The 24690-nt window shown below is 43.3% G+C and overlaps 1 protein-coding gene across 5 annotated transcripts in view; it reads left to right on the top strand.

The window, feature by feature from the left end:
• LOC121539399 (arf-GAP with SH3 domain, ANK repeat and PH domain-containing protein 2-like) overlaps positions 1 to 24690 on the top strand; it is a 110353-nt gene that overhangs the window by 16549 nt on the left and 69114 nt on the right. For all 5 annotated transcript variants that reach the window (XM_041847879.2, XM_041847878.2, XM_041847877.2 and 2 more), the window contains exon 2: positions 11835 to 11907. In XM_041847879.2, the coding sequence (XP_041703813.2) occupies positions 11835 to 11907 (73 nt within the window). The remainder of the gene's footprint in view (positions 1 to 11834; positions 11908 to 24690) is intronic.

The raw sequence follows: 24690 nt of genomic DNA, 5'->3' as shown, positions 1-24690 counted from the left end.
GATTTGATTAGATTTTTAGTGAGTAGCTAATCTTTATACTTTAAGTTTAGCCAACTTGGATCTGTTTGCTAGCTAACAAGGCAGAACAGTTGAATTGTTATGAACACACCCTTCTGTCCGTCTCCAACTGTTTGAACAGCATGCTAGCCTGTCCACTTTGTTCAGATGTTGAAATCAAGTAGCCTACCTTATTTCTCAGAATGAGAACGAGTTGCCAATTCCTTATATAATTGTGTTTTATGCTTATTGCACATTTATAAAACACACACACACGAGACAGCTAGTAAAACAGTCTTTGGCTTAAATGCTGCTAACGGTATTTGGTAGTGCAATGCCGCGCGCGACAAACTGAGCATTTATTTTCCAGAATCAATATTTATTGATACTCTCGTTTTAGTAGTGTCTGCTCTGTGCGCAATTTGAGCAGTTGAGACATAAAAAGGGTATCGTTAGAAAAGTTAACTTTTCCTCTATTACAGTAAAATAATGTCTCAATGTGATTCTGTTGGACCAAACCTCAAATGCAAATAGCGAGTTTGAAACCGCTTGTCAGAGAGGAAGAAGTGATCTCTCATCTTCGTTGTGTGAGTGGCAGGGGCTTGGTGTGTGTGTGTGTGTGTGTGTGTGTGTGTAAACCATAGAGGAAGAGGTGACGTGAGAGGTTTCCCTCTCGGTAAAACCTGTCCAAAATAAGCCCAATGCGTTTCTGTGGGCTTATTTTGGACCTAAGCTTGACGCCTGCCTTCCTGCCTTTGGGACGACTCCTGTTGGTAGGGCGGAGACATGTGCATCTCGTCAGATCTCTGGTGTAAATGGGAAGGTGCACAGCACAGAAGGAGCGAAGGAGACGAGACCAAAAAGACAACATGAGAACAAGCGGACATAAACGCTCATAAAAACGTAATTCTTGCGATACAGGTATTTGGAATATCGCACAAAAACATACATTATAATTAATCAAATTCATTCGATATATTGCCCAGCCCTACACCAGGGCTTTGGCACTGCTTGGCCTTCTATTTCAAACCTGGGTTTGTTTTCTTTGCCGGTTTTAGTTACTCAGTTTATGTCCTCACCAAAGTGTGAGGATTATTGCTGGCAGGAGGTGACCGTCGAGGTCTAAGGGTGTCCCCTTTTGTAGTTTTAACAGTTTTCACCAGTGAGTAGTAAAGCCTATGAGTTAGTTTTGGACAGTGTTTTTTGAATAAGTGGGAGTCTTTACAAGGTTGTCAATGTAAGCTGGTACACTGATTCTCAGTTTACCATTTTGTCTACATTGTCTGGTGTTTTTTAATGGACAGGCATGTTGTGTTCATAGTTGCAGGTATCAAATTGTATTTGTCACATGCGCTGAATACAACAGGTGTAGACCTTACCGTGAAATGCTTACTTACAAGCCCTTAACCAACAATGCAGATATTTTTTTTAAAAGTAAGTAAGAAATATTTGCTAAATAAACTAAAGTAACAAAAAAAGGTCCTGCTTACTCATCAGACTCCTGTTTTGCAGTGCAATTGAGAGAGGACATCATAGAGTATTTTGTGTGTGTACTTGACTCACTCATTGGTCAGAAGCTGCAGGGTCTTGTGACATGGGTAGAGAGAAAGCTGTATGTTCTCTCCTCACTCTGCTAACCTTCTTCCTCTGCATGGCTCTCAGAACACTCCCACTGACCATAATATGCCCAGTGAAGACGCTGACTCTCTGAGCCGGAGGACTTTTCCACTCCCCCAGGCTAACTGCATACATTACTGTTCTGTGTCAAACACTGGATCTACGGCTTGTTAGTGGTCCCCTTAATGGCTCACTGGGCCTATTCAGATATTTACTTAGTTGCTCCAAATTGCTTAAAGTTGTGAATGAAGCGCTTGAAAGGTTTTTTTTCCTTTTTATTTCTCACCCAAATCACTTACAGTGAGTGCATAGGCCTGAGGCAGGAAAGCGCACAGAAATGGACATAGAAGTAGGCTGTGCTGTTTATTTTTTCTCTGTACTCTTCTTTTCAGGCACATTTTCTGCTCTGACTCTTCGGCTGTTTATTTCAGTTGTTAAATGACATCACTCTTGTTCTCTAGAGCTCTGAATAGCTTTACCACAAGGCAGGCTCCTTTAGTCTCCTGCCTGCTGTCAGGACGCGCTCGTAACTCCGCACTTCAGCCAGGAAGCTATAGAAGGGGGATGTGTGTGCCTGTGCGGTCATATGTTTTTAAATGAGTTGCAGCTTTCCCACTTCTGTTTGTCCCCCTCTGGAAGGGGAGGCCGAAGGCCAAGCGCTGACCCTGTGCCGTGCATCTACTGCTATATAACGTATAACAAATACTATATAACATATATCTACTGCTATATAACGTATAACAAATACTATATAACATATATCTACTGCTATATAACGTATAACAAATACTATATAACATATATCTACTGCTATATAACGTGCGCTGTGTCGGCTGCCTACCAGAGCATAGGGCTCCTACTAACCTTTACTGGGAATGTGGTTGACTACACCTAATGGAGGAAGCTGGGTGTGTTTGTGGGTGGGTGTGTCTTACCTTTGTGCTCTGTGTGTATCAGTGTTTTGTTGTGTGTACTCGCTCAAGTGCGTCTGTATTTTGAGCGTAAGTGCATGCAGTTGCCTGTTCACATCCAAGGTAACTAGAGAAGCTCTCCGCTTGCCATTGAGTGACTGGACCCCTGCTGTGCTGCCATTTATTGACTGGACCCCTGCTGCGATGCCAATTGGTTGATCTGATGGGGCAGATGTACAGTTGAAGTCGGAAGTTTACATACACCTTAGCCAAATACATTTTAAACTCAGTTTTTCACAATTCCTGACATTTAATCCTAGTAAAAATTCCCTGTCTTAGGTCAGTTAGGATCACCACTTTTATTTTAAGAATGTGAAATGTCAGAATAATAGTAGAGAGAATGATTTATTTCAGCTTTTATTTCTTTCATCACATTCCCAGTGGGTCAGAAGTTTACATACACTCAATTAGTATTTGGTAGCATTGCCTTTAAATTGTTTAACTTGGGTCAAACGTTTCGGGTAGCCTTCCACAAGCGTCCCACAATAAGTTGGGTGAATTTTGGCCCATTCCTCCTGACAGAGTTGGTGTAACTCAGTCAGGTTTGTAGGCCTCCTTGCTCGCACATGCTTTTTCAGTTCTGCCCACAAATGTTCTATAGGATTGAGGTCAGAGCTTTGTGATGGGCACTCCAATACCTTGATTTTGTTGTCCTTAAGCCATTTTGCCACAACTTTGGAAGTATGCTTGAGGTCATTGTCCATTTGGAAGACCCATTTGCGACCAAGCTTTAACTTCCTGACTGATGTCTTGAGATGTTGCTTCAATATATCCACATAATTTTCCTTCCTCATGATGCCATGTATTTTGTGAAGTGCACCAGTCCCTCCTGCAGCAAAGCACCCCCACAGCATGATGCTGCCACCCCCGTGCTTCACGGTTGGGATGGTGTTCTTCGGCTTGCAAGCAGCCCCCTTTTTCCTCCAAACATAACGATGGTCATTATGGCCAAACAGTTCTATTTTTGTTTCATCAGACCAGAGGACATTTCTCCAAAAAGTACGATCTTTGTCCCCATGTGCAGTTGCAAACCGTAGTCCGGCTTTTTTATGGCGGTTTTGGAGCAGTGGCTTCTTCCTTGCTGAGTGGCCTTTCAGGTTATGTCGATATAGGACTCGTTTTACTGTGGATATAGATACTTTTGTACCTGTTTCCTCCAGCATCTTCACAAGGTCCTTTGCTGTTGTTCTGGGATTGATTTGCACTTTTCGCACCAAAGTACGTTCATCTCTAGGAGACAGAACGTGTGTCCTTCCTGAGCGGTATGACGGCTGCATGTTCCCATGGTGTTTATACTTGCGTACTATTGTTTGTACAGATGAACGTGGTACCTTCAGGTGTTTGGAAATTGCTCCCAAGGATGAACCAGACTTGTGGAGGTCTACAATTTTTTTCTGAGGTCTTGGCTGATTTTCTTTTGATTTTCCCTTGATGTCAAGCAAAGAGGCACTGAGTTTGAAGGTAGGCCTTGAAATACATCCACAGGTACACCTCCAATTGAATCAAATGATGTTAATTAGCCTATCAGAAGCTTCTAAAGCCATGACATCATTTTCTGGAATTTTCCAAGCTGTTTAAAGGCACAGTCAACTTAGTGTATGTAAACTTCTGACCCACTAGAATTGTGATACAGTGAATTGTAAGTGAAATAATCTGTCTGTAAACAATTGTTGGAAAAATTACTTGTGTCATGCATAAAGTAGATGTCCTTACCGCCTTGCCAAAACTATAGTTTGTTAGCATGAAATTTGTGGAGTGGTTGAAAAACGAGTTTTAATGACTCCAACCTAAGTGTATGTAAACTTCCGACTTCAACTGTATTCCAGTCAGAGAGGGCACCATTCAGGAGGAGGGACTCTGCCACGGCAGCCTGCTCCCCACAGTCATAGCTGCACATATAGACTTCATTACCCAGACTCCTCTCTGCCTTGTTTAATCCCCCAACCCCAATCTTGCTACATTTGTCAGAAATATAGGCCTAGTGAATGAGGCCCACAATCCAGTAATAACTGTACGCTGTTTACAAACCAGTGTGGTGTAGAATAAACCCTATGGCAGAAACACTGATGCCTAGCCGCAGTCCTTTTTTATTTTTATTTGTTTGCTCTAACTATAACATCTGGTGCCTCTAAAAATTGGATTAGAATCAAAGCCCCCCTCCCATTACCCCCAATGAATTAGATAATTACCCCAGCCTGCCTCCATTCTTAGCAAGGTTTCAACTCGTATCACCGACTGTTTCCTTGTATGACTCCAGCATTAGGGGATTTTTGGGGGGGAAGTGTAATAAAGTGACACCAGACAGGAACCAGACGTGTTTTGTGGGTGTCCCTCCCTACTCCCTCCCATGCTCCTCAACAGTTCAAAGAAGACGTGGTGGCTACGTAACCGACTAGTTTGAGCCGAGACTATGTGCATTAAAAAGTGCCGACCCCATACAACTGCTTTCTTTTCTCTGAGTGGGAGTCTGTGGTAGTGGGGGTCGGGTTGAAGTGTGCTGGGGTCCAAGCCACTAGACGTGTGGTCATCAAATAGTTCCGTGACAAGAACAATGAGGTAGGTTCGTCCCTGTCACTATACAATATGCAATTATCCAGGAATGCCTTTTATGCCATGGAACTAATCTAATCCTGGCATGATTGCTCTTCCTCTCAGGGAGGGATAGCACAAGGTCCCAGATTGTCAACATATCTTTCTCATGTCCCTTATTCACCGAAACTCTTTTTACTCTTCTTGCCCAATTCCTACTCCCCTGGACATATTTGACAGAGAGGCTCTTTTTTTGTTACAAACTAGTTTCTAGCCAATGTGATGATAGCATAGCCAAAAAATACAAATGTATTTTAGGAAAACGACTTAAAACAAATCACACTGTTGTTATTCCAAGACTTCCTCCCTCATTCGTTTCACATACAGTAGAAGGAGAAAGGGGCGTTGAAATGTACTCCAAACCCACAAAGAGACTGGAAAATGGACGCTCTATGAAAAGCTAATTTAAATATGAATGACCCTCACCAGCTAATTTCTCTCCATGTTTTTGTTTGGGAGACCTTGGATAATGTAGGGTGTTTGGGAGACCTTGGATAATGTAGGGTGTTTGGGAGACCTTGGATAATGTAGGGCAAGTGCTTTAGGTATTAGGCCTTGCCTTCTCAGCTCTTAGCTAAGCCAGGCCCAGACAGCAGATGTGGGGGCCTGTGTTGGTCAGCCGTTATGGGGTTAATGGCTGGCTGGCAGGAATTGGCGTTTTTCTCCAGTCATGGTGGTGACACTGACAGCCAGGAGGGAAGTGGGATGGTAGCGGAGCCAGAGAGGATGTTAGTGTGGTTTGGAGAAAATAGGATTCCAATATGGTCATGGGTTGACTTGTAAAGCCTTTAAATAAGATCTGTGCTCATCGTTTTTCTATTATTTTAAAGCCAATTAGATCGTACAAGGTTTTTCTAGGTAATAATAATAATAATACGCCATTTAGCAGACGCTTTTATCCAAAGCGACTTTTTTTTTTTGTGTATGGGTGGTCCCGGGGATCGAACCCACTACCTTGGCGTTACAAGCGCCGTGCTCTACCAGCTGAGCTACAGAGGAAGTGTTAGGGAAATCGCAATGTAATGGATCCGCTAGTGAGAACCCAATTTTGACCATTGGTTCAGTTTTTTTACGATAGCTGATATTGCTGGTTATGCTAATAACTGGTGAAATCTGTTATTGCAATCTCTTTTATAAAAATATATATTTCTGTGCAACTCCAAATGCTTCTCTCTGAAGTTACATGGCAACATCTAGATGCTGTAGCTTGCCTTGTTTGTCATCTGACTCCAGGCCGGCTGTTTCCTAATGATGATGCGTTATACATTTAGAGGGAATCTATCTAAATTGACGAGGAGCTTTGAAACCTTAGGCCTCTCTGTGTCCTGGGAAGTATAATGTGACTCAATCGTCTGGTCATGACCCTACGGGCTCAGATTGGAGAGAGCCAGACGTAGCCTGATGTCATGCATTAAGACTCATTATTTCATTCCAAGGTCATCGTCAGAACCAGCAAGGGAATTCAAATCCCCAAGAAATACTTTGTTTATCCTCTGTGAAACGTGCTGAGTTTGCATGAATATGTTATCTTGGAGCAGATTCTGACATCCGTCCTATCCATTCAGACTGGCTGGTGTGTATGAAGGCCCAGCAGTGTCCTATCATGCAGTACAGTGGCCAGTGGTGGAAATCCCTTCTTGTTCTCTGCTCATTGGGTTAAAAGCCTCTAATATTAGAAACTGCTGCTTCAAACAGCAAGACATACAAAAGAGTGGCCTGTTTCTTGGTGAACTGTGATTCGTCAGTGGTTGGAAGGGCAAATGCCTCAGTGAGGAAAGAATGCCTCTGAGTGAGGGAGAGTGAATGTGTGAGAGTGGTTGAGGGCGGTGTTGTATTCAGCTGCGCTTGGATTATGGCTCCGTTTGTCCCTGTGCACTCCTGACAGAGCACTCTCTCCAGATTGAAAGTGTCTGCTGTGTATGTGGAGCCATTCTGAATGGACCTCGGGTCGATCGAAGCATTGCTGACCATATAAATGCGCATACTGGTGCTTTGGCCTGTGAGATTGATTTGAGGATGGGGTAATTTAGCAAGTATGCTACATGTTGTTTTAGCATTGATGTAATTGATGTAATGTGGTTGTCAACAGACCATCTTTGGTGCTCCAGCTTCAAACGATACTACAAACTTGATGTGTTACAAAATGTGCCAGATGTGTTGTGAGCAATTATCAAGGTCATAGCAAACTGGCCAATCCTCCAGCACCTGCTAGGCTAAGGAAACGGACGGCTTTTTGCCGTTACTTTAAAGTCTTCAAAGATGCCTTGATCATGTTTTCGTAAAAGCTTTAGGGGAGCTTCAAACAGCGTTCTGATGTGCAGTTTAAAACACGAACAGTATGAGCCAATGCCAACCAATGAAATGACGAAGGGTTGCCCGTAGCAATATCACACTTGCTTCCTCTCAAAACCTCCTAGCTTTGTGGATGAACTAGGTAGGTATGATCTTCTTAGTGTTTTACAGTACATCCATGTAGGTGTGAGTGCCTTTATCTCTAACATATTGTTGACTTGGCTGCCTTCAGGGAAAACACGTGGCGAAAGACAGAAGAGGCATGTTCTCCAACGTTCTAAATCGTCCATCCATTTGGTTTGTGCCTATTTAGAAAGCCGGCAACCATCTTGCCAGAGAGGACAGCTACTCTAAGCAGTCTGCTGAATCTGAACCCATCGCACCACAGTGACTTAGTCGGCACATTTCTACCTCGACTGCCAGACCTCGCAAGTTGTTTTAGGGGCTTGTATAATTTTTCTCTCCTATGGGGCCTCCCCTGCTGGGTTGATTGCCTACCTCTGCCAGCCATGTCTATGGCTTCAATCAAACAACACTTTGATATTGCAACTATAGGGCAAAGCTAAGACTCCACTGACTGACTCCTGCGGAAGCTCTGTGTGTTAAGATTGCCTATTTGACAGAGGTAATAAAACCCTGGATCTGGGTAACATGGAGCTACAGATTGATTTAAATCTCTGTCTTGGGTTAAATAACTCTGTCGCTGCTCGGTGGTATCATCCTCAACTAGAGAGGAAACTGGAAATCAATGGAGATCCATTCTGGAGATTACAAGTCCCACAGTTGCTGCATGCTTAGGGAGGGATTATGTCAGCAGAAATGCGATTAGGGCAGGGCTGTCCAACCCTGGCCCTGGAGTGCTACCGTCCTGTAGGTTTTCGCTCCAACCCTAATATAGCGCACCTAGACTGGGGTTGGACTGAACCTGCAGGACGGTAGCTCTCCAGGAACAGGGTTGGAGAGCCCTGGTTTTGGGCATTATCACTATACCAGCGTTTCCCAAACTAAGTCCTTGGGACCCCAAGGGGTACACGTTTTGGTTTCGCTTAGCACTACACAGCTGATTTCAAATGATCAAAGCTTGATGATAAGTTGATTAATTGATTCGGCTGTGTAGTGCTAGGGCAAAAACCAAAACGTGTACCCCTTGGGGTCCCGAGGACCGAGTTTGGGAAACCCTGCACTAGACCCTCACAAGACTAGGTAAAATATCTACTAAAAGAAGCAGATATCCAGACCAGGGCTAGAAGGAGAGTGCGGAGTGTTTGAGCCTAAGGAGAAAAACATTTTACAACCCTGCATCTCAGGTTTCACTTTTAAAGGGGGATCTGTTGTTGAACATTATACATTGATTCACCTATATTTTGGCCTGCACTTTGTTTCATAGCTTGCTTTGAACAATACCTCCAGTGTGGTTGAAAACCAGAGTTTCAGTATGTGTGGGGTCTGGAGTTTGTTTTGTTCTATGAATCCAGACGGTCTCTGTGGAGCTAATAAGATTGTGTTTATGTGAGTCATATTTTACACTGGACTGGCTAATGACTCTTTTTGTACGGTAGAATGGTCAATGGGAAACTCTTGGGACCAAATTGCTCAAACAAAGCTGCATCTTAAGAAGGGTAGTTAGGATAACTCCATCTATATCGATGGCACTTCAATTGCTGCAAAGAATTGCTAGCCACTGACTGACACAGTCAGCAGGAGGCAGCACTTGCAGTGAATGTTGTGTGGTCAATGCTTGTTATGTTGTGTGGTCAATGCTTGTAGGCTGTATTGGGAGAATCTTAGGAGGCCTGTGTTGTGTGACTCAGCTAGTGGTGGGCATGTTTTCAAAGGTCTTGTTTTAGCTGCCACTTTCCAAACGGGAGCCCCTGAATTGTAGGATTCAACAAGTTGTAGCCTATATTTGACAATTAGTCTATGGTCGTGGTCGATAAGCGTGGGTGCTCAGCTGTCTTATAATTCTGTATTCCTCTCTTATCTTATCTGTAAGTAGGAAGTCTAAACAGATATCCCTACGGCCACTTGTCTCCATCACTTTGTATGTAGGTGCCCTTCCCTGTGTCAGTAAGAGGCCACCGCTGATAAATGTGAATGAACACATCGTCAGCTTTCGCCCACTCCGTGAAATACAATACCAGCAAAAACGGAGCACAGAGCACTTCTCAGGCCTGAGTACAGGGAGATACTGAATGACATTCTGGATAGAAAACATCACAGATCCTTTTTTAACATAACACTGATTCAGGCCTAGTTATTCTCTCTCATGGCTAGCAGTGAAGCGCGGGGAATACTGTGTATGTTTATCTGTGGCAACTGAACGGAGCTTCTGTGCCTGGGTTAGTTTTCAGTTTTAGTAGATTCAGACTGAGGCAAAGAGGGGGGGATATGACGATATGTTGAATGCAGTGAGATTGGGTACAAGGGCAGAGTGGCGCAGGGTGGACCTACTTAGTGAAGCACAAAACTAATTTCCCAAATCCCCCGGTGACCCTCCAATCATCGGTCTGTTTCTTGGTACAGTGGTGCATTGTCTCAGCTGGAGTCGGAGAGAGTCTGTGTGTGTGTGTGTACTGTAAGTGCATTAGGGTGCGTGTGAGGCAATTGGCATGAGTGCCTGAGTTGATTTGTGTGTGTGCTTTGTGTGTGACCTTTGTGAGTTGATTTCTGTGCATGCTTTGTAGTGCTGAGCAATTAGTGTTTTTTGAGGTCTGTTTGGGTTCGATTATTTTTAAAATCACGATTTCGGTTTTGATAATTTTTTAAAACATGAAATGCACTTTGCATCATGTGGGTTGAATGCTATAGCAACACATAATAAAACAATGTCCCATGTCCATGACTGCTTATCACTTATTAACCATCAGTTATTCACATTACTTTAATAACATATTGCAGTTGTTGTGTGTATTACATTTGATTTATTTGATAACTTTATTTCATTCCAAGTCATCATCTCATCTCTATAGAGCTGCTGCCTATGCTGTCTGACTAAATCACTATTTTAGTAGTTCTTCAAAGTAAATTAGGCATACTTTTATGACTGCTGAATACCAACTATCAATCACTTAGATCATGTATTTTTCAGGTAGAGAAAGAAACTGCTTTCTATGTGTCCCCTCTTGATCGTGCATTCTTCTGTCTCTTATGTAGCAGGCGTAAAAGAAACAGACCGGGCAAGTAGCCGCGCAATGGATTATGGTCATTGTAGTTAACTATCATGTTTTCTGCAGTAAACTATGTAGAACATTGGCCTGTTGGAAACTACAACTCCCTACTACATCGCACAGTTCGGGCATGATCTGATTTATCTCTAGAGACTGCACATTGAGCTCACAGAAAGAAAAAACTAAATGGAATTCAAATAGTTGAACCGACGTCAATCAATTAGTTGTTTAAAAAATGAAAAATAACCAACATTTTGGTTAATCGCTCAGCACTAATGCTTTGAGTGTGTGTGTGAAATGTGTATTTGTGTGTGTGTGTGCATACAGTACATCTTATAGGATAGGCTTCTCATTAGTGAGACAGCGCATTGAGCGGTGTCCTGACAGCATCAGCCTGACCTACCTCCATAACTGAATTGCTCCCCTGATTTGAACAGGCCTCCTGTGGTCTGTATGGATGCCTCCTGCACTCCTCTCTCTCTCCTTCCTCCCTCTGCCCTCTTCCACCAGACTGGAGATCAGTTGGGTCTATTTATAGTATCGTCCTGAATAATTAATCACCTGCAGAAAGATAGCAGGCTATGCCCTGCCTCATTACACACACACAGACACACACACACACAGATGCAAGTCACACACCTGCTAACAAAAATCACACAGATATGCACTCCCAAACACACCTGCTACCCACACACACATACACCTGTAGGGCGGCAGGTAGCATAGCAGTTAAGAGCGTTGGGCCAGTAACCAAAAGGTTGCTGGTTCAAATCCCCGAGCCAGCAAGGTGGAAAAATCTGCCCTTGAACAAGGCAGTTAACCTCCAACAACATCTGCTCCCCGGGCGCTCAGATTCAGAGGGGTTGGGTTAAATGCGGAAGACACGTTTCGGTTGAATGCATTCAGTTGTGCAACTGAGTAGGTATCCCCTTTCCCTGTGTCCACATTGGCCCGTGGCAAGAGGACCGCTATCAATGCCAGAGATGAGAGAAACCCTCCATCCCTTAAACACAAAATTAGGAGCTCACAACATTACTGTCATCCAATATTACCCTTGGAAATGATTCAGGCACAGCAAAATTAATGCTACTGTTTGTGTGCCTTATGGCTTTGATTGTGATTTTGAACTGACAAGAACTGGACTTCCTTCCTCCCCCCTTCTCTTCTCCCTCTTTCTCTCTCTCTCCTTCCCTCCCTCCAGGCGCTGGATGTGGACCGCAGCGTGCTGTACAAGATGAAGAAGTCAGTCAAGGCCATATACACCTCAGGTCTGGGTGAGTGAGAGAGGTTTACGTTTATTTACAGTTATGACACCATACCTATCTATGGGCTGGAGGTTATCAAGGGTTAGCGGTTAATGCCATCTTTGGTTAAAGCTGTCAGGGTCTGGGTGACCGAATGGTCCATGTGATGAAGGTTCATAGGTCAGGGTTCAGAGCCACCTGTGACAATCATTTTTGAAAGTCAATAAGCTAGTCCATGTACAGTGCATTTGGAAAGTATTCAGACTCCTTGACTTTTTCCAAATTTTGTTACGTTACAGCCTTATTCTAAAATGTATTAAATAGTTTTTTTCCCCTCATCAATCTACACACAATACCACATAGTGACAAGCAAAAACAGGTTTTTATAAATAATTAAAATTAAAATATGGAAATATCACATTTACATAAGTACTCAGACCCTTTACTCAGTCCTTTGTTGAAGCACCTTTGGCAGCGATTACAGCCTTGAGTCTTTTTGGCTATGACGCTACAAGCTTGGCACCTGTATTTGGGGAGTTTTTCCCGTTCTTCTCTGCAGCTATTTTCAGGTCTCTCCAGAGATGTTCGATCGGGTTTGTCCGTTTCTGAACAAACTGAGTAAAAACTCAAACGGACAACTAGAAAAAGCTCAAACCAAGTTTATTCACCCACTGGGTCATACAGCTGCAAAGACAAAGCATGATTACACAAGCACATATATTTATAAACTTCTAATAGGCGTGGTCAACTCCTTACACATCTAGACAACCAATACATCTCTGTTGCTAGGCAGGAATTTAATTGTTTCCTCTCACTGGTGTAGTCACAGCCCTGCCTGTTACTAAAACATTTGTGGGCATGGAATGTATGTGAGAGATAGTACTACAGTAGGAGAGACGTCTTTGGCCCCCCCTCCCAGAAGTTTCTTCTCACTTCATCTGTTGATTTGACCTCGAGACACATTTCTCACTCCTCCCTAGTTCCGCAGGAACGGAATATGAAGCTTCTCCTCTCAGTAACTTTCCATATACCTAGTCCCATCCACCCTTCATTGACCCCAACATATACATTCCTTATACATGTAAAGTAATTCATGCGTTCGAGTATGGTAACATGAATCAGTACATTTCAAGCTAGAGTCTAACAGGTTCAAGTCTGGGCTCTGGCTGGGCCACTCAAGGACATTCAGAGACTTGTCCCGAAGCCACTCCTGCGTTGTCTTGGCTGTGTGCTTAGGCTCGTTGTCCTGTTGGAAGGTGAACCTACTCCCCAGTCTGAGATCCTGAGCGCTCTGGAGCAGGTTTTCATCCAGGATCTCTCTGTACTTGGCTCCGTTTATCTTTCCCTAGATCCTGACTATTCTCCCAGTCCCTGCCGCTGAAAAACATCCCCACAGCATGATGCTGCCACCACCATGCTTCACCGTAGGGATGGTGCCAGGTTTCCTTCAGACGTGACGCTTGGCATTCAGGCCAAATAGTTCAATCTTGGTTTCATCAGACCAGATAATCTTGTTTCTCATGGTCTGACAGTCCTTTAGGTACCTTTTGGCAAACTCCAAGCGGGCTGTCATGTGCCTTTTACTGAGGAGTGGCCACTCTACCATAAAGGCTTGATTGTTGAAGTGCTGCAGAGATGGTTGTCCTTCTGGAAGGTTCTCCCATCTCCACAGAGGAACTCTGGATCTCTGACAGAGTGACCATCAGGTTCTTGGTCACCTCCCTGACCAAGACCCTTCTCCCCCGATTGCTCAGTTTGGCCGGGCGGCCAGCTCTAGGAAGAGTCTTGGTTGTTCCAAACTTTTTCCATTTAAAAATGATGGAGGCCACTGTGTTCTTTGGGACCTTCAATGCTGCAGACATTTTTTGGTACCCTTCCCCAGATCTGTGCCTTGACACAATCCTGTCTTGGAGCTCTACGGACAATTCCTTCGACCTCATGGCTTGGTTCTGGCTCTGACATGCACTGTCAACTGTGGGTCCTTATACAGTGAGGGAAAAAAGTATTTGATCCCCTGCTGATTTTGTGTGTTTGCCCACTGACAAAGACATGTTCAGTCTATAATTTTAATGGTAGGTTTATTTGAACAGTGAGAGACAGAATAACAACAACAAAATCCAGAAATACGCATTTAAATAAATTGATAAATTGATATGCATTTTAATGAGGGAAATAAGTATTTGACCCCCTCTGCAAAACATTACTTAGTACTTGGTGGCAAAACCAAGTAAAAAAAAAAAAAAGACGTTTCTTGTAGTTGGCCACCAGGTTTGCACACATCTCAGGAGGGATTTTGTTCCACTCCTCTCTGCAGATCTTCTCCAAGTCATTAAGGTTTCGAGGCTGACGTTTGGCAACTCGAACCTTCAGCTCCCTCCACAGATTTTCTATGGGATTAAGGTCTGGAGACTGGCTAGGCCACTCCAGGACCTTAATGTGCTTCTTCTTGAGCCACTCCTTTGTTGCCTTGGCCGTGTGTTTTGGGTCATTGTCATGCTGGAATACCCATCCACGACCCATTTTCAATGCCCTGGCTGAGGGAAGGAGGTTCTCACCCAAGATTTGACGGTACATGGCCCCGTCCATCGTCCATTTGATGCGGTGAAGTTGTCCTGTCCCCTTAAGAAGAAAAACACCCCCAAAGCATAATGTTTCCACCTCCATGTTTGACGGTGGGGATGGTGTTCTTGGGGTCATAGTCAGAATTCCTCCTCCTCTAAACACGTTGAGTTGATGCCAAAGAGCTCGATTTTGGTCTCATCTGACCACAACACTTTCACCCAGTTATCCTCTGAATCATTCGGATGTTCATTGGCAAACTTCAGACGGCCCTGTATATGTGCTTTCTTGAGCAGGGGGACCTTGCGGGCACTGCAGGATTTCAGTCCTTCATGGCGTAGTGTGTTACCAATTGTTTTCTTGGTGACTATGGTCCCAGCTGCCTTGAGATCATTGACAAGATCCTACCGTGTAGTTCTGGGCTGATTCCTCACCGTTCTCATGATCATTGCAACTCCACGAGGTGAGATATTGCATGGAGCCCCAGGCCGAGGGAGATTGACAGTTCTTTTGTGTTTCTTCTTGTCACCTTCTCACCAAGCTGCTTGGCGATGGTCTTGTAGTCCAGTCCAGCCTTGTGTAGGTCTACAATCTTGTCCCTGACATCCTTGGAGAGCTCTTTGGTCTTGGCCGTGGTGGAGAGTTTGGAATCTGATTGATTGATTGCTTCTGTGGACAGGTGTCTTTTATACAGGTAACAAGCTGAGATTAGGAGCACTCCCTTTAAGTGTGATCCTAATCTCAGCTCGTTACCTGTATAAAAGACACCTGGGTGCCAGAAATCTTTCTGATTTGAGAGGGGGTCAAATACTTATTTCCCTCATTTTAAAATGCAAATCAATTTATAACATTTTTGACATGCGTTTTTCTGGATTTTTTTGTTGTTATTCTGTCTCTCACTGTTCAAATAAACCTACCATTAAAATTATAGACTGATAATTTCTTTGTCAGTGGGCAAACACACAAAATCAGCAGGGGATCAAATACCTTTTTCCCTCACTGTATAGACAGGTGTGTGCCTTTCCAAATCATATCCAATCAATTGAATTTACCACAAGTGGACTCCAATCAAGTTGTAGAAACATCTCAAGGATGATCAATGGAAACAGGATGCACCTGAGCTCAATTTCGAGTCTGATAGCAAAGGGTCTGAATACTTATGTAAATAAGGTATTTCTGTTTTTTATTTTTAATACATTTGCAAAGACTTTTAAAAAAAACTTTTCGCTTTGTCATTATAGGTTATTGTGTGTAGATTGATGAGGATTTTTTAAAATCAATTTTTAGAATAATCTGGAACGTAACAAAATGTGGAAAGGTATACTTTCCGTATGTAGCCATATCTAGGAAAACCAGTTCCAAAGGCTGGGCCTAATATAGTGTATAAGAGGTCATACAATAGGTTTTGTAGTATTTCCTATGTTGATGATGTAAATCATATTTGCTGGTCTGTGGTGTGTAATGAGGAGCACTTGATGCATTTTTATGAAATTGCTTATTCCAGTTACTAATAAGCATGCACCCATTTAAGAAAATGACTGTAAAAACTGTTACATCCCCGTGGATTGATGAGGAATTGAAAAATTGTATAGTTGAGAGGGATGAGGCAAAAGGAATGGCAAATAAGTCTGGCTGCACAACCGATTGGCAAACGTACTGCAAATTGAGAAATCATGTGACTAAACTGAATAAAAAGAAGAAGAAACTGTACTATGAAACAAAGATAAATTATATAAAGAATGATAGTAAAAAAAAAATTTGGAGCACCTTAAATAAAATCTTGGGCAAAAAGGCATACTCAGCTCCATCATTTATTGTTTCAGATGGCTCATTCATCACATAACCCACTGATATTGCCAACTACTTTAATGTTTTTTTTTCATTGGCAATATTAGCAAACTTAGGCATGACAGGCCCTAGTTTCGTCGTGTGGTCAGGTGCCACAAAGAGGGACTTAGGAAAATTACAATTGGCTCAGAACAGGGCAGCACGGCTGGCCCTTAAATGTACACGGACAGCTAACATTAATAATATGCATGTAAATCTCTCATGGCTCAAAGTGGAGGAGAGATTGTGTTCATCACTACATGTTTTTGTAAGAAGTGTTGACATGCTGATTGCACCGAGCTGTCTGTTTTTAAACTACAAGCACACAGCTCGGACACCCATGCATACCCCACAAGACATACCACCAGAGGTCTCTTCACAATCCCCAAATCCAGAACAGACTATGGGAGGCACATAGTACTACATACAGACATGACTACATGGAACTCTATTCCACATCAGGTAACTGATGCAAGCAGTAGAATCAGATTTAGAAAACAGATAAAAATACACCTTATGGAACAGCGGGGACTGTAAAGAGACACACACACAGACACATGCATACGCACACACGCTAGTACACACACGTACATTGTAATATTGTTGTATGGTGGTATAATACATTTTGTATTGTAGATATGTAGTGGTGGAATAATGTTACATGATGTACTGTTTTATCTTTTGTTTTATATGTGATGTAAGTGCCTTAATGTGTTTGGACCCCAGGAAGAGTAGCTGCTACCTTGGCAGCAGCTAATGGGGATCCCTAATAAATACAAATACACATCTGTTCCCCAAACACTAGAGTGTGGAGGAGAGAACTGGAACGCTGACACTGACTGTCAACGCTTGTCACTAGGCTGAATATGCTAGGGTTCACACTGAGGAATCAATCCATGTGTACTGGAGGAGGGCCACTGGTGGACTGGCTTTGTTTGTGTGTGTGTGTGTGTGTGTGTGTGTGTGTGTGTGTGTGTGTGTGTGTGTGTGTGTGTGTGTGTGTGTGTGTGTGTGTGTGTGTGTGTGTGTGTGTGTGTGTGTGTGTGTGTGTGTGTGTGTGTGTGTGTGTGTGTGTGTGTGTGTGTGTGTGTGTGTGTGTGTGTGTGTGTGTGTGTGTGTGTGTGTGTGTGTGTGTGTGTGTGCATGGAGCTTATCAGCATGCGCTGGCTGGCTGTGACAGTGTGGGGTGTTTCCAGCGCCTTGTGTTTGGGCTGTATGACAGGGTCCTGCTGAGGGTGTATGGATGGTTTTTCTCTCTGTGCTCAGCTGGGCTGCTACCTCTGTTCAAGGGGTACAGCGGTCTACCCCAGACCCTCGAGAAACGGCTGTGCCAAGGCACACCCATTGTGTGAGTGGCTCTGGGAGGTTTTTTGAGCCTACCAAACTAATACCTGCATTTTGTACTGAAGATTGGATTTGAATTTTGCTGTTTGGTTACTAGGCAACATCTGCATAATTTGCTGTGGGATCACCATAAGTTAAAGGATTTTCATAATGGACAGAATTCATGGTGTTGACTGACTCCTCTCGAAAACAAGTGGCTTAAATTCTTTAAAACCACATTTAGCTTTGAATCACTTTCGGTAAGAGGCTTTTTGGACCTCTTAATAGGGACAATCTTAATTGTTTCTTGGACAACATAAACCCCAGGGGTTATATCCGTATGCTATGGGTAATTATCTGTATTGGAGTAAAGTAAATGCACGATAGATTACATTCCTCTTGATTCTGACATAATTTTTGCTGACATAGAGGGAAGTTAGAGATTCAAATTGCATGTACATTTGCTGGCTTTGCTCGCTACTGTATCATGAACCCAGCTAGCACTTTGTAATTGTAGCCTGTGCCTACTATTCCCCTCTGGTGCTACAGCGGAAGCTCCTCAGAGGAGGAAGGGGAGGACCATCCTCAGTGAATTTCATATAAATTGAAAAACATTAAAGTTATGCTAAATATATTCACGTCACCAAATAATTGATTAAAACACACTGTTTTGCAATTAAGGTCTACAGGAGCCTCAAAAGCACTTGGGTAGCACCATGGTGTAGCTGGAGGACAGATAGCGTCCATCCTCTGGGTAAATTCACTTCAATACAAAACCTAGGAGGCTCATGGTTCTCTCACCCCCTTCCATAGACTTACACAGTAATTATGACAACTTCCGGAGGACGTCCTCCAACCTATCAGAGCTCTTGCAACATGAACTGACATGTTGTCCACCCAATCAAAGGATCAGAGAATGAATCTAGCACTGAAAGCATAAGCTACAGCTAGCTAGCACTGCAGTGCATAACATGTGGTGAGTAGTTGACTCAAAGGGAGAGAGAGAGAATAGTTGAACAGTTTTCAACAAATTAATTGAGAGAGTGAGATTTCTTCCTTTTTTTTCACTTTCAGTTTCATTTATTTAGCTAGCAAATGCAGCTAGCTAGTTTAGCCTCCTCAAACACCCTGAGAGGAGGAGAGCGCATAGATGCGAGAAGGAATACAACGTGGCTGCTATGAAAGTGAACTGTGTTTACGCGTTATCAGGGGTGTATTAATTCTGTCGATTCTGTTAAAACGTTTCTTAAAAGGAAGCAAACGGAAAGAAACGGGGATAAACATACCTACATTTGTCCAATAGAAACTCTCGTTTGCAACGGTTGGACTAATGATTACATCCTAGATCAGCTAGATGCAGGCAAGAGTGTGCAAGAGTGTCTCAAATTTTTCTCTCAACCTGTGTGCACCTACGTTGTAAACTTTCATTCATAGGCTAGGTTGTAGCAACCTCATGATGGGTATAGGGAAAATGTTATGTAGTAGCCTAAACCTATCGTTGTTATCCAATATGCTGTAATTAAAATAAGGCCATGCTCATTAAAAAAGTAAGTAGTCCTCCCTCATCTTAAATGGCACCGACCGCCACTGATTGGCTACCATTCCCTCTTTGAGAAACCTAGTAAATTTGCATAGATGTTCAGTCCAGTAATAATCAGTGCATAACAGGAAGGTTTGGATTTGAGAGGCGTCGGAGGCCAGACGGGCCCAGTCGGCAGTAAATCTGAGGCCCAGTGAAGTGAGAGAAATGTCTCCTGAAGGCTTTAGTCTATGACCCTCCCAGATGCACCTCTACTACTGGGTCACCTCAGTCCTCAGGAAAATAAATCCTGTCAAGACATCAGCACCAAGGTTTATTACACGTCTGTCAGCTCTGCTCAGCTCTGCTCTGCTGTTAGACGTGTTACAGTTGAAGTCACAGTTTACATACACCTTAGCCAAATACATTTAAACACCAGTTTTTCACAATTCCTGACATTTAATCCTAGTAAAGATTCCCTGTCTTAGGTCAGTTAGGATCACCACTTTATTTTAAGAATGTGAAATGTCCGAATAATTGTAGAGAGAATGATTTATTTCAGCTTTTAGTTCTTTCATTACATTCCCAGTGGGTCAGAAGTTTACATACACTCAATTAGTATTTGGTAGCATTGCCTTTAAATTGTTAAACTTGGGTCAAATGTTTTGGGTAGCCTTCCACAAGCTTCCCACAATAAGTTGGGTGAATTTTGGCCCGTTCCTCCTGACAGAGCTGGTGTAACTGAGTCAGGTTTGAATGCCTCCTTGCTCGCACACGCTTTTTCAGTTCTGCCCACACATTTTCTATAGGATTGAGGTCAGGGCTTTGTGATGGCCACTCCAATACCTTGACTTTGTTGTCCTTAAGCCATTTTGCCACAACTTTGGAAGTATGCTTGGGGTCATTGTCTATTTGGAAGACCCATTTGCGACCAAGCTTTAACTTCCTGACTGATGTCTTGATGTTGCTTCAATATATCCACATAATTTTCCTTCCTCATGATGCCATGTATTTTGTGAAGTGCACCAGTCCCTCCTGCAGCAAAGTACCCCCACAGCATGATGCTGCCACCCCTGTGCTTCACGGTTGGGATGGTGTACTTCGGCTTGCAAGCAGCCCCCTTTTTCCTCCAAACATAACGATGGTCATTATGGCCAAACAGTTCTATTTTTGTTTCATCAGACCAGAGAACTTTTCTCCAAAAAGTACGATCTTTGTCCCCATGTACATTTGCAAACCGTAGTCTGGCTTTTTTATGGAGGTTTTGGAGCAGTGGCTTCTTCCTTGCTGAGCGGCCTTTCAGGTTATGTCGATATAGGACTCGTTTTACTGTGGATATAGATACTTTTGTACCTGTTTCCTCCAGCATCTTCACAAGGTCCTTTGCTGTTGTTCTGGGATTGATTTGCACTTTTCGCACCAAAGTATGTTAATCTCTAGGAGACAGAACGCGTCTCCTTCCTGAGCGGTATGACGGCTGCGTGGTCCCATGGTGTTTATACTTGCGAACTATTGTTTGTACAGATGAACGTGGTACCTTCAGGCGTTTGGAAATTGCTCCCAAGAATGAACCAGACTTGTGGAGGTCTACAATTATTTTTCTGAGGTCTTGGCTGATTTCTTTTGATTTTCCCATGATGTCAAGCAAAGAGGCACAAGAGTTTGAAGGTAGGCCTTGAAATACATCCACAGGTAACCTCCAATTGACTCAAAATATGTTAATTAGCCTATCAGAAGCTTCTAAAGCCATGACATCATTTTCTGGAATTTTCAAAGCTGTTTAAAGGCACAGTCAACTTAGTGTATGTAAACTTCTGACCCACTGGAATTGTGATACAGTGAATTATAAGTGAAATAATCTGTCTGTAAACAATTGTTGGAAGAATGACTTGTGTCATGCACAAAGTAGATGTCCTAACCGACTTGCCAAACTATAGTTTGTTAACAAGAAATTTGTGGAGTGGTTGAAAAACGAGTTTTAATGACTCCAACCTAAGTGTATGTAAACTTCTGACTTCAACTGTATATTAGATACCGGTAGGTAATAGTAGGGCTACAGAGGTGTGTCATATTCAGTAAGTCTGGACTTACTGGCTGTACAGTCTTTCAAATAGTCTTGTTAATTAATTAGACAGAAGTGTCAAGAATGCTGTAGAAAAATCGAAGTATTTGTACTGCTTTGGTCATTGATATGAAAAGGGACGTTTTGCAAAGTAAAATGTTCTGAAGTAGTCACTCACGTTAGATTTCAATCCATCCTTGACATTCCGCAACCACTGTTCTTTCATGTCGTGGTTTGTCACTGAATTTTCTCATCTTGGGTCACCTTTTCTTATCTGTAGATGTAACCGTCTTTACTTTATCTATTTTGAACACAACTCAAACTGCTTTATTAGCAGCACGAAGCCTAACTCTGATATTTACCTCAAAACATGGATGAAACCATCAGTGGACAAAGCAAATCTAGACACCCAGAACTAAATCTAGGATAAAACGACCATTGACATCTTTGAGTTGTACCTCCCTCTCGTATTCATTCATCTACACAGGCCCTTTCTGAATGTACCCTCAGTCAGAACACAGGGTGATTTATATAAGAGGAGAACACTTGGTGACCTTCCAGTCTTCCTGAGAATGAATGTTGTGAATGAAGACGCTTTTGCCTTGGCTAAGCTGTGGGATCTTGGATTTTCTGGCCCTTCTTTATAGCAGAGACTTTGTCAGTTCCAATATGAACAGTGAAAGCTTGTTGCCAGATTGTTAGAATTAGTGATAAAGTTGGTTCCAAAGCTAGCTAGCATCATATTTAACGCTTGTGTCAGGCTCTGGATAGAACAAAAGGTAGTAACCTTAGGGATATATCCTAACCTTGACCTTTAAGAAAAATTTAAATGTAAGGAATGTCAACAACTCAGCATTGTTGTCAGTGAGATTGTGTGTTAGTATGGTCCAGTCAGGAGGTCTATGCGACTTTGTGTCTGTTCTGCTTGGTATTATAATGTGGGCTAGAGGCACTGAACTGAACAGTGGCATTCCTGCTGCTGCTAGAGCCCAGCCCAGACGTCCCTTGATGTGAGCAGTGGGCAAATCACTGCATTATTCAGCACAACCTAGACATCTCTCCCAGGCTCCCTATCCTACCCACAATCTCAATCAGTTGCCTGGGCCTCACTCTCCCGTGGTGAAATATTCATCCCTGACAGTTTGTCTCTCTTTGCTCTGTATCTTTTTAATCTGTGTTGCTGCTCATCCTCCATAGCTTTGACAACTACGACCTTCACATGCCCATTTTTTTTGTAGTGTTGTTCCATACACAAATGTCATGTCTCGAAGACTCCTGCTACAAACTCCTGCAGTTTGGACATTGTATTAACCTTCAACCTGACAAGTCCCTCCAGCCATACTGACAAGCTATTGTATCTCTCTCCCCTCTGCCTCTCCCTCCCTCCCTCCTTTCTCATAAGGAGGTAAAAAGGCAAGCTTTTGAGAAGATGAGAAGCCCATATATTCTCACCTGTTACAGTTGATCTTGGCAACCTCTCTTGCCTGTCCTAAACAATCAGTCAGTCAGTCGCAGTGACCATAGAGCAGAGGTGGTCCTCTGTAGCTCAGCTGGTAGAGCACGGCGCTTGTAACGCCAAGGTAGTGGGTTCGATCCCCGGGACCACCCATACACAAAAAAATGTATGCACGCATGACTGTAAGTCGCTTTGGATAAAAGCGTCTGCTAAATGGCATATTATTATTTATTATAGAAGCCAAATCAGAACTTACGTCCTTCCCCTGGAGGATAGGGGCCCAGCGGAGAGCCCGGTCAGACTGACAGAACTGGAGCAGAGCTTACCCACGCCACAGCTCTCCCCGCTGTCACCTATCAGTCTTTCTATCACTGAGCCTGCAGAGCTGTCACCCCATCAGGATTGAGCTCAATTTGAATTGAAGACAGTCAATTCAGGAAGTGTTTTTAATTTAAATAAATTGCTACTATTTTTCAAGCAAGTTTTTCCATCAAGTCAAGCAAGTTTTTCCATTATTGAATTATAATTGTACTTCCTGAAATGACTGCCTTCAATTCAAATGGAACCCAACCCTGCACCCTATTACTGGTCTAATGGCCCACAGGCTGAGATAAGAAATACATGCTTTATTCATCCCCAGTTCGATCTGGGTGGTTTCTATTCAGACACAGTTGTTGGTCTAGCTGTCTGCACCACTGGGTAGATCAGATCAGTTTTTCTGGCTAAACTTTGTCATGATGAGCCCATAGGCAGCCATCACACCCATGATAATGAGTACATAGCTACTGAGTACATGCATGCATGCACATGTTGTAAAGTATGATGAATATACCATACATTGTACATACTGGAAGCACATACTCACATAGACACACATGAACACACACAGACATTAAATAATTTGTCATTCCCCTTGCAGTCTCACCTTTTTCCATCTCAATCCACACACACACACGTACACACACGTACACACACACACCATGCATTTACTCCTGTCTCACTGGTCTCCCCTAACGACGATCCATCTCTCTCCAATGGTTTGTCCTCTGGGTAAACCTTAACAGCCTTGTCTGCGGCGGCCATATCGTTAAAAGGATGTTAAGTCCAGCGGTATTTATTCAGCCTCCATGGAGAATGGCCCTAAACTGGAAATCATGGCATTTGTCCGAGTGAATGTGAAACCTCCGCGTGTGTGTGTGCGGGGACAGACACCACCACCACCCTCTGTGCTGTTAGATAATCCACAGTGCCTAGGTGTGTCTGCTTCTGTTATTGCAGAGCTACAGTATGTGTGACTTGGGTTTTAAAGATGTGTGTGTTGATTGTCAAAGAGCTCTCTATGGGTGAATGTGTCACTCCACCTCTCCTCCCTCCTTTTCAAGATTCCTGTAAAACACTGGGCCACCATTTCCTGAGGGCCAGCCTCAGACAGGAACCCAAGTAATTCCATCCATCCACAACAGCAGAACACAACCCTCCATGTCATGCTATCACTGACTATCCCTGACTGAGACAGAAAGGGAAAGAGACGAGACAGTGTGGGAATGCACAGGAAGGTGGCATGTACTGTTCACAGTAACTCACACACACTCACACTTCTCGTAGTATCTCACTCACTCACAGTACACTGAGGTGTCTAACTGTCAGGGTTGCTTTACAGTAAATAGGAGACTAGCCTTGGGGTCTTCACCGGGGCTGTGTGTGTTCTGTGTTAGGGGTGGATAGTCAAGGCACAGATAGAGGACCTGAGCTCATGTGCCACTTCAAAACAAAAGCCCTGCTAGGGCCCGCTGGCAACACACAGGCCAGGGTGACCAATAACAGCAGCTGTGTTTGATGCCTTAACAGTATTTGAACGTGTGTTTGGCAGAGGTGAGCAATGGCAGACAAAACAGCGACCCAACGAGAATTCAACAGTAGGTTCCATTCAGGTAACTTGACTAGAGCATTGTGGCTTCTCTAAAAGCGGGACAAATGTCCTCCTCCTTATGCAGCTTCAGTAGATATGTTGTCTTAGGGAATAAGGTTGAGAAAGAAGCCTTCTTAAGAGATCAAGGACTTCCAACT

The sequence above is a fragment of the Coregonus clupeaformis genome, unplaced genomic scaffold, assembly GCF_020615455.1.
Source record: "Coregonus clupeaformis isolate EN_2021a unplaced genomic scaffold, ASM2061545v1 scaf0137, whole genome shotgun sequence".
In the NCBI taxonomy this organism is placed as follows: domain Eukaryota; kingdom Metazoa; phylum Chordata; class Actinopteri; order Salmoniformes; family Salmonidae; genus Coregonus; species Coregonus clupeaformis.
The sequence above is the reverse complement of the archived record's forward strand: the minus strand, read 5'-3'. Positions and strand labels throughout refer to the sequence as shown.